Here is an 11,701-nt window from a genome sequence, read left to right as displayed (position 1 = left end):
GTTCCTGAGGACTTATTCCCTTTTATCCAGTATTCTTGTCGGCGTCTCCTCATATGTCATGTTGGATTGAATCTGTAAGGGCTCGCTTTCCAATACGTGCATGGGGTCCAGTACGTACTTCCTTAACATGGATATATGAAATACGTTGTGAATTCCTGTCAAGTTTGGTGGTAGTGCCAAACGATATGCCACCATGCCGATCTTCTCGAGAATCTCAAAGGGACCCACAAATCTGAGGCTCAAGTTTCCTCTTCTTCTGAACCTCATTACTCATTTCATAGGGGCGACCTTGAGAAAGACCTTTGTGCCGACTTCGAACTCCAGTTCTCGTCGTCTGACGTCGGCGTAGCTCTTCTATCGACTCTGAGCTGCTGCTAATCTCTGCTGAATCACTGCTATCTTCTCACAAGTGTCTTGAATGATCTCTGGCCTGAGTAGTTTTCTCTCTCCTACTTCGTCCCAATATAATGGCGACCTACACCGCCTCCTGTACAAGGCTTCATAGGGTGCCATCTCGATGCAAGCGTGATAGTTGTTGTTGTAAGTGAACTCTATCAATGGAATGTATTGAATCCAGCTTCCTTTAAAGTCCAAAACACATAGTCGCAACATGTCTTCCAAGGTTTGAATGATCCGTTCAGTCTGTCCGTCTGTTTGAGGGTGAAATGCTGTGCTGAAGGTTAGCTTTATTCCCAATGCTTCCTGTAAACTCCTCCAAAATCTAGAGGTGAATCTTGGATCACGATCCGACACAATCGACACAGGAATCCCATGTAATCGTACGATCTCCTTGATGTAAAGCTCGGCAAGTCAATCCATACTGTAGGTCATCTTGATGGGTAGGAAGTGCGCAGTCTTAGTCAACCGATCAACAATGACCCATACTGTATCTTGGCCACTAGGAGCTCGAGGAAAGCCTGACACGAAATCCATCGAAATACGTTCCCGTTTCCACTCAAGAATATGTAGGGGTTGCAAAGGTCCTGCAGGTCTTTGGTGCTCCGCCTTGACTTGCTGACAAGTGAGGCATTGTTCTACATACCGTGCAATATCCTTCTTCATTCCTTTCCACCAATAATTTCTACGTAAATCCTGATACATCTTAGTGTTACCTGGATGGAATGTATATAGGGATTGATGGGCTTCTAACAAGATGACTCTCTTCAGTTCTGCGTCCTTGGGAATGCACACTCGGTTGCGAAACTTTAATATCCCATCTCCACCAATGTGAAAATCCGATTGTACCCCTTTTTCAACTTTTTCACGGCTTCTAATAAATTCGTTATCCGATAACTGGGCGGTTCTAATTTACTCCATTAAAGTCGGCTCTAAGCCTAGGCTACTCATGAAAGATTGGATTTCCCCCACCATCATCTCTACACCGGCTCTCTCCAAGTCAAGGAGTAGTTCCTTTTGCATAGTGAACATGGCAGATACGCTTCCAGCTATGGTTTTTCTACTGAGAGCATCAGCAACTACATTCGCCTTCCCTGGGTGGTAGTTGATCGTACAATCATAGTCTTTTAAGAGTTCCAGCCAACGTCTTTGGCGCATATTGAGCTCTTTTTGGGTGAAGAAGTATTTTAGGCTTTTATGATCTGTGTAGATTTCACAACGCTCCCCGTATAAGTAGTGCCGCCATATCTTAGGAGCAAAGACTACCGCAGCAAGCTTTAGGTCGTGAGTCGGATAATTGCACTCGTAAGTCTTCAATTGTCTCGAGACATAGGTGATTACTTTCCCTCTCTGCATTAGTACGCAACCTAACCCTTTGTGTGAGGCGTCACTATAAATTACAAATCCATCCGATCCTGATGGGAGAGTGAGGACTGGTGCGGTGACTGAACGTTGCTTCAATTCTTGGAAACTTTGTTCACACTCCTCCGACCACTGAAATTTCTCATTCTTCCTTGTAAGTCTGGTCAACGGTGCCGCCAACCGAGAAAACCCTTCAACGAACCTCCTATAATAGCCGGCAAGACCTAGAAAACTTCGCACCTCATGGGCGTTTGACGGCCTCACCTAATTGACTACTGCTTCCACTTTCCCTAGGTCTACTGCAATTCCATCCTTGGTAACAACGTGCCCTAAGAACGCCGTATTGTCTAACTAAAATTCGCATTTCTTGAATTTCGCGTAAAGCTGGTGTTTCCTCAAGACGCTCAACACCGTCCGCAAATGCTCCTCATGCTCTTCCCTACTCTTTGAGTAGATTAAGATGTCGTCAATAAATACCACCACACACCGATCGACAAGCTCTCGAAAATCCCAGTTCATCATATCCATGAAAGCTGCCGGAGCATTAGTTAACCCAAAAGGCATTACTAAGAATTCATAATGCCCATACCTTGTTCAGAACACCGTCTTCTGTACATCCTTCTCTTGAATCTTGAGTTGGTGATAGCCAGAACGAAGGTCAATCTTAGAGAATACCTGTAACCCTTGGAGTTGGTCAAAGAGGCCATCAATCCTCGGTAGTGGATATCTATTTTTGATTGTCACCTTATTCACTTCCCGATAGTCGATACATAGTCTCATCGATCTTTTTTCTTCACGAATAGGACCGGTGCTCCCCATGGAGAAACACTAGGGCAAATAAAACCCCTGTCCAGAAGTTCTTGTAACTGATCCTTGAGTTCCTTGACCTCCAGCGGTGCCATTTTGTACGGAGCCTTGGATATGGGTGCGGTGTCTGGTAATAAGTCAATGGTGAATTCGGTCTCCCTGTTCAGCTGTATCCCTGGCAGCTCTTTTGGAAAAACGTCCGCAAATTCTCGTACTATAGGTATTTCTTCAATCTTGCATCCCAATTTTTCTTCTGTCACGCAAGCCAAGTATCCTGAACACCCACTTCTCAGTAATTTGGTTGCCTGTAGTGCATATATCAATTTGAATGTGCCGGTATTCTGATTCCCCCGAATCTTGAACTCTGCTGCTCCCGGTGGTCTAAACATGATCTTCTTGTGGAAACAGTCCACGCAAGCATGATACATGGATAGCCAATCCATGCCTAAAATAATATCAAACCCGCTCATCTCAAAGATAACGAGATTCGCTGGCATGACATCGCCTTCAACTAAAATAGGACAATCCTTAACTACTGAGGTGCATAAAATTGTACTCCCTACCGGTGTAGCAACTGCTAAATTTATATCTAAGGCTTCAGACTCCAGACAGCAGGCTTTAACAAAGAAATACGATACAAACGAGTGTGTTGCCCCTGAATCAAAAAGAACAGAAGCTATACCAGACGAAATAGGAAGAGTACCCGTTACTACGTCGTTTAACGCCGCTGCATCGCTTGGTGTCAAAGCATACACTTGAGCAGGCGCCGTGATTCTCTGTCCCTCTGGGCGGTTCTGATTGGCTTGGTTGTTGGCAGGAGTCCTATAGTCCCTCGCAATATGTCCAGGTTTTTCGCACTTAAAGCAGCCTGATTGCCCATAAAGGCAATTCCCAGTATGCATCCTATCGCACTTCTGGCAGGATGGGTGTTGCTCGCCCTCTCTTTGGTTATGGAATTGCTGAGGTGTGTAACTCCTCTCTGCTGGTTGGTTAAGTCTCCTCTTATTGGCATGGAATGATTGTCCCCCCGAGCGGTTTCCTTGCGGTGCAGTTCTCTTCTTCTGATTAAAGTATTCCAAGTTGATTTTCTGTATCCGCTCAATCACTGCCGCCTTGTTGATCAAGTCTGTCAGTTTGCCAATCTCGAATCCCACGATCTGGTTCATGATGCGCGGCTGTAAGCCTCGTTGAAACTTTCTTGCTGTGAGCTCTTTTGTGGACACTAAGTAAGGCGCGAACCGAGAAAGTTCAATGAACTTGGCAGCATATTGCTCCACCGTCATTGATCCTTGAATCAAATCTGTAAATTCTTGGGCCTTGGCCTGTTGGGTAGTTTGAGGAAAGAATCGCTCCAACAACGCCTCCTTGAAGTCCATCCAAGGAATGGTTGCTCCAACACCTAGTCGTTGTTACAGGTGTTCCTTCTGAGCGGTCCACCATCGTTCAACTCCCTCAGTGAGGTAGAAGGTAGCATACTTGACCCTCTGTTCTTCGGTGCAGTTCATCACATCCATCAGCTTCTCTATTTGTAAGACCTAGTTTTCAGCAGCTATTGCGTCGGATTGTCCCTCAAAAACAAGAGGGTGTTGCCGATTAAAGTTTTCGAATGTACACCCTCGATGTCCTTCGCTGGTTGTTCCTCCCTTGGTATTGGAACCCATTGCCAGTAAGCTCACAAGCTGCACCGCCAACGCAGTCAAAGCTTCCGGTTGCTGGTTGGCAGTGGTGTTTCCTCCGTTCCCAGCCTCATTGCCCTTGGTATGACCCTCCTCGGTGTTGTTAGTACGGCTACGAGTCGGGGGTGCCATTGTTCTACGACCGAGGTAAAAGAAAAGAAAATAATAAGCAATTATAATGTATTCATGTACTATCTATAAGTGACTACAACGACAGACTCTACTTGGCCGGAATGTGGCTTCCCATTACCCCACTACTTCTATCAATAGTTCTAATTTTTTAAGTCTACAGAACCTTATAACATTTGCTCTGATACCAAAATTGTAACATCCCCAGCCCCTTAGGGTTAGGTTTGTTAAAAATTTCTTACTCGCAAAGATCCATAAGGTTTATCAACTAAACAATACTAGAATAAAAAAATGAATGCATGAAAGTCTAGAATATCATGTCCAAAATTAATAACTAAACTAAAATATCTATGCTTAACAAAAATATGTCTCACCAACGATAATAATGTTCCTTATTAAAATAAATTCATCACTCTCCGAAAGAAAACTGTGTCAATGCACTTATTAACTTGACTAATATGAAATCATAAGAAATCCTAAATATGCCCGCCCCCATTCCGGCCTCCTAGTGCAACCTGATCACCACCTAAAACAAGAAATAAAACTGATGAGCCCAAAGGGGCACAGTAAGTGAAATCCACAACCATAAGCAGTTTTACTCCTTATCCCGTTTCAAAAAATGGAACTTATAGCTACATATGTTCCCGGTATATTTTTAAAGAAAACAGAAAGCAAATAAAATATATTATCATCAATAAAATTTGTTATAGTCTTTATCTCATACTAGGCCCATGTATACTGTTACCCCCGCATACTAGGGTTGCGCGGTCCTTGCGACCTGAGATGAGATACTGTGGCCGCAACCCCGCCCCCTAGCCAACTGATTAACTCTGGGTACACTCAGCATGGCAAAAAAAAACTACTATGATGGAACCACCTTCTGGCAGAGCCTCTTTCAGCGGTTGCGCTTCCATCCTTAGCATCGATACCAAGCTTCTCTCTTGTTTCTCTTGGGCCAAAAATACACTCCTCCCTACATGTGCCCTCATTTTATAACACTCTTTTCTTATTTCTTGTACTTCTCTATGGCAACATGTAGGAGGGTTTATCATCATTTTCTCAAAATCTCTTATAAACATCATTATTTTCACAAGTTTCTTTTTCTCAAACTTGTCATGCATGCAACATAATTTCATAGTATAAACAAAATAACCATTTGCAGTTTGAAACTAAATTGCATAAATAGCATGACATGATAATTTTTCTGGAAGGGATATTAAATTCACTTACCTCTTGACTGCAGTAAAAATTTTCTTTGACTACTAACTAATCTCCTGCAGGAAATACAGACACGTTACTACCCTCATACACGTCACAGCAAAACATTATACTACTATTATGAGTTGGCTTGCTAATCAATTGAGAATGAACTTATTTAGGTGTTTAGGTATGCTTCCCAATAAATTTCCAGAATTTATTTTATTCCTTAGGATATATATATATATATATATATATATATATATATATATCTTAATGTACTTTAAATTATTCTGTTTATAAAAAGATTACTCTCATTTATTATATATTTATATCGATATATAGTTAAGTATACTTCAAACCTTGTTGCACCTGCATGTGCACGCCGAGGTACTACAACTATATACATATATATACTTTGGATCATCATATCTATCTATATGTCTTGAAACATTCCAGATATACGTGTATTTATAAATACTTCCATCATTATATATATATATATATACACTTTAAGATATTCCCGTGTATATATTTATAAATCCTTCAAAACATTATATATATTTACATATTTTGAAGCAATCCCGATGTATGTATATTAAAAATACTACAATTCATTATATATATATATACTTTAAAGTATTCTTCATGTATATGAATATTTATAAATCCTTCAAATCACTATATATATATATATATATATATATATATATATATATATATATATAGTTGCACGTGAAGAGTAAAAACAAGAAGTTCTCTCTTTCCCACTACAATTCAACATGGTCACCAAGGGAAACACTACAATTTGACTCACAATTGTGCTATGAATGAGTATATATATATAAGATGAAGAAAAGCAATATGTGTGCATGTAACTATTTTTTATGATGCCTATATAAACCTTATTAAAAAATAAATAAAAATTAAAAATTAAAAAAAAAAAAAAAAAAACATGCATAAGATAAACGGGTCGTAAATGGGTCATATCAGATACCTGTTTTGCCAGCCCCACATAGCAAGACTCATAACAAAATGATGAATAGTTGCAGACATAACAACAACCAAGAATAACTGACTCCTACACAACTAGCATTTTTGCCGCTCCTACATCTTCACTCAAGTACAATATTTCGACACGTTGTGTTAAAGTAATTTTAATCTCACTCTCATCCACTGATGTAACAATGAAATTATAATACTTAATTATTAATTAAGGATCGATGAACAAGGGCAAAACTAGGATTTGAGATGAGGGGGGACGAAAGTAAAAAAAGTTAAAATCTTTAAGGGTAAAAAATTTATTTTGGAGAATCGAACCCATAAAAAAAATTTAAACAAAAAAAAAAAAAAACATAAAATTTAGGAGAATTTTTTTTTTTTAAAAAAAAAAAATTAGAGGTTATTAAAAATCTTGGAAGCTCATTAGCAATTCTGCGCGCCCAGGATGAGATTAGGATAATTTAGGACTATAAGTTGTCTTAAATTAGAATTTTATTTAATAATTAGGGAGGGTTACGCACGGAGTAAAATTTTGGGGATAGAAGATATTATGTTAATTTGCTGTAACATTATAATGTGACAAAGTAACGGATTCTGTTAGGTTACTTAACGAAAATTGATTTTATAAAGTAAACTGTTATTTTGACCTACTGTGAGGACTTATAAATTATTTTTTATACCACAATGAGTGATTTGTAATTTAGGCCAACTACATGGATTTATAAATTGTTTTTTATACCACATGAAATAATTTGTAATTTAGGTCAATCACAATGATCAATTTTTACATTTATCCCTTATTTTAAAATTATGATTATAATTAATTAGAATTAACTTTATCATTATTTCAAGATTAGAGTTCTTATTAGTTTGGATCTTATCTCATTGTAGTGAAATATTAGTAAAAGAGAGATGTTAAGCATATTTATAACCCATTTGTTGTCCAACTCTTTTATAAATCTACAATTGAATATGTGGAACCTACATTGGCTCTCATATATTTAATGGTGAATTTTCTTATTTCTTGTACGAAGATGGACAACAAGAGATAGGCACAAGATGAAAACAAAATTTTTCTTTTAATAAAATCATGTATAAAATTAGATATTCCTTCTAAGAACCTACCATATTTATCCCGTAACACCCTCACACGTGACAAATAAAAAATGAAGGAAATATTTTGAATTTTGATGTTTAAAAGTCTTTACTCTTTATTTTCATAACAAATATGAAATGAATTATGGTAACTACATCTTTGTTTTGAAATGAATTTAATTTAATTTTCAATTCCATACGTATATAAAAAGGATCCTACTTCATCATCATGATTTTACCTGATTCACAAGAAAGGCAGCAACGAATTTACTTCATTGGCAAAGAAAGAGATCATCCACACCTAAAAGTTGAGTACCTAATTAAGGAACCCAAAAAGCTTAGGAAATGAGCCAAGAATAAGCATGGATTCTCTTTCAATAAGAAAAGCAACCTCTTACACGTACAACGTTTTCCATGTCTGTCTCAGAACCTATAAAACAGAACCAAATAGATGGATGGCTAAGATAACGTAGCTGACTGAAGAAAAGAAAAGGCAGCATCGATCGATCGCATGGAAATCAACGATGGATACGCTACCCAAAAGCGCACTAACATTGAAATTGAGCCCTACTGCAGATGGTATAGAGGGAAGAAAGAAGACCGTCTTGACGTCCATCTCCATGGTACTTTTTCTATATCCCTATATATATATATATATATATATATATATATATATATATGACAATGCATGTCGGGCAAGGCTCATGCATGGTCTATAATTATATATATGTTGTGTCACAGTTTAGGGTTATGCTAGACGAGTAATGTTACATGTCACCTCTATGTCCTTCATGTCTCATTGGCGTCTTTCCAAAACTGACCTGGTTATTAAAATTATAATTATATTTGAATATATCACTATTAAATTTTAAGCCAATAATAATTTTTAAAGACGCGTTAGTTTTAGGAAGACACGAAAGGAACATGGAGTGACATTTAGAATTACTCATGTTAGACATGTGTGTGATACTTCAAAAACATTAATAACAACTACGGTTCATTGTAGTTACTTTGGATAATCCAAATTAATCAACCTATTACAGGATCAGTGTGAGGCTTAATTAATATATAGGGAAAATTTATTTATTTATTTATTCTAAGCAAATAAGGAAAATGTTACATAGGGGTCGTTCCCATTCTTGATCTCAATGGAAGAAAGAATAAGAAACCAGCTGAAAATGCTTCTGAACACAAAGTTGGAAGTGACCCATCAAACTACACAAAATGCACGATAAAATGCACTACAAATAAAGCAAATAACAACAGAAATAGAAAAAACAGCAATCTAGTCTAGAGATGCTAGCAGCATAGAAAGGACTTCATCAGAGATAGCAAAAGACGAGAGACACGTGGTAACATTGTAGATAATTTACTATTAGAGAATCTAACAACCATAACTGCAACTGAGAGTCCTCTCTTGGATACAGCAGCAAAACCAGCACGAAATTAGACCGAATCTTGGCACAAAAATAACAAAACAACAACAAAACTAAAAACAAAAATGCTCAAAAACATCAGGGCATTTATAAGTGGTGGATGTAGTTATGTAAATCTCTAGGGTTGAACCACCCCACATTTTCATTGTTCTCTTTCTCTATTTGCTTTTACTGTTATTCCCTTATTTTATATTTTACATAATTTTTACATGCATGGTATCAAAGCTACGTATTTTTTTTAGCCTTTAACAACTTCTTCTTGTTCTCCCACGTTGTCTTCCTATTGGTGTTGTTTTTGGCGATCTCCTAGTTGTTCCAAGCGTCCTTTCATGGTGATGACCACACCCCTCAAAATCTCCAAATCTGACATTTCCAAAGCCGTTGGAATAATTCTGATTGAAGCATCTCATCTGACATTTCCAACTCCAACCACCTCTTGTCGTCACCACCATCAGTTGTCATCACCAGCATTCCTAGCCATCATTTTGTATTCGTCTTCGATGTATTCTGGCTGTCACCAGTGTCTTCTAGCCACAATACTCCAACTGTCAATAGCCTCCCTTCGCAACTCTCCAAGGTTGCTATCCATTGTCTCGCCCACGACAACTCTTTCTCCTGACCTTATCTGAGCTTGTGCTCATATTTTTCCTCATCATACCGAATTATGGCCATCTAAGATCACATTTAGCCTTTCATTACTGACATACGGGGTCACTATCTACTTCACCAACAGATTCACAGGTCGTGCTCACGATCAGATTTTCTTTGCGGCGGAGTGGATCCAGGCTCATCAACAGTTCTAAAGGCCGAACTCACACTTAGATATCGATGCTTGCCAGTTGCCACACTAGATCTAGTTCAGCAAAAAATAATAATAATAAATAATAAATAAATTCCTTTTTTTTAAAAAAAAAAAAAAAAAAAAAAAAAAAAACTCAAGCTTCTATTTTGGCTTTGAGGAGGAATGCTAAAATTCATGTTAAGCATGATTTAGTTTTCTTGTAGGACTCTCATCAATTCCCTACCATTTTTTAGTCTACCCCACCTACCAAAATCACCCTATAAGTAGAGCATATTAACCTAAATGTATTAGACAATTCAATAAAATAAAGATGTAGTCTTAAGGGCATTTATGAGTAGAGGACTTAGGCCTGTAAGGCTGAACGACACCAACTCTTTTGTATCCTCTTTCTCTATGTGCATATACTATTATTCATTTTTTATATATATATTTTACATAAATTTATGTAGTATGGTCGTCTTAGGCTTCATTTTTCATGGTAATTAAATTTCTCGTGTTAAATTTGTAGGATTCAAAAGAGAGCAACTGAAGATTTATATCAACTGCTTTGGAACATCCATAACAGTTAGCGGAAAACGACCTTTGCCGGAGAATATGTGGAATTGCTTTTCTAAAAAAATCAATATTTCAAATGATTACGCTGTAGACGAAATACGTTCAAGGTTTATCAATGGCATTCTGTCCTTATCAATGCCTAAGAAAGTTCCTTTGCTCAAGAAGCTACAACAACAGAAAGTTCCTTTGCTCAAGATGCTACAACAACTTGGCAAAAAGGGTTCGCTTGGCATAGATCTAGAGGCAGCATTGAAAACTATAATAGCGGTTACTGTAGGGATGGCTCTTGGGTCTTATCTAGCATACAAATATTCTAAGTTTCCTCATGCAGAAAATTGAAATCATGTTGTACGCGTTTAGCTCACATATATCCAGCTTTTTATCTTTTATACTTGTAAAATATTTGGTGCAAAATGGTATTTTTACTCGAACCGAAAATTAATGAGTAATCCTAAACAATACATTAAATAGCATTAAATAATATGAAACCATTGCCTACAATATGTTACTGTTATTGTCTCAGTACTGCATTTTCTGTTTGGGTTTTGTTGTTGGGGTGCTCGCTCCTTTATGGTTGTTCGGTCACCTTCGCTTTCAAGGTTTTATCCTTCTTGTCTATTTTCTTTTTACTCGTTGATTTAATCATAATCATTGAATGCCCCTATGCATTCCTACAATTATGTCAAACTTAAAGCCTGTTTGAAATTCCATTTGATAAATAAAGCTTTTAAGTCAAAAAGCGCTTGTGAGCAAAAGCTTTATTTTTAAGCTTTGCCAAAAGTACGTTTTGACAATTTTTATACGTTTTGAAGCCTTAAAAGCACTTTTAATTTTTTTACCAAATAAGTACTTTTTTTTTTTTTCAAACTAACTTTTTTAGTGTTAAAAGCACTTTTAGTCTCCTTAAACACATTATCAAACATACCCTTAGTTGGGGTAACAACTAGATATACATAGCCCTAGTCTTAATGATCTGCATCTAAATCATGTCATTTTCTCTTGGGATTTGATTCATGTAATGAATCTCAACTCCCACTTAGAATATGGTAAGTACTAGATATTTTAGTAAAATATGGTATATCTGAAACATTATAATGCCTTCAGATAACCCTGAAATTATCCACTTATTAAGTATCCGCAGGTTTTTAGAATCTCCCACTCCTTCTTCGGACTTATTCACATAGTCTATCTTTTAGGAGCTTGCTGTAAACCAACATCTTCCTAAACAAGACTCATATAGTAAC

General features: G+C 37.4%; 1 protein-coding gene across 1 annotated transcript; it reads right to left on the bottom strand.

The window, feature by feature from the left end:
- Window positions 1–2,534: 2,534 nt before the first annotated feature.
- LOC148583385 (uncharacterized) lies at window positions 2,535–3,941 on the bottom strand. The gene has a single exon (XM_088511395.1). The coding sequence runs from the start codon at window positions 3,939–3,941 to the stop codon at window positions 2,535–2,537; it is 1,407 nt and encodes a 468-aa protein (XP_088367521.1).
- Window positions 3,942–11,701: the final 7,760 nt, after the last annotated feature.

The sequence above is a fragment of the Corylus avellana genome, chromosome 10 (assembly GCF_965113065.1).
Source record: "Corylus avellana chromosome 10, dhCorAvel1.hap1.2, whole genome shotgun sequence".
Lineage (NCBI taxonomy): Eukaryota > Viridiplantae > Streptophyta > Magnoliopsida > Fagales > Betulaceae > Corylus > Corylus avellana.
This window is presented reverse-complemented; position numbering and strand designations above follow the sequence as displayed.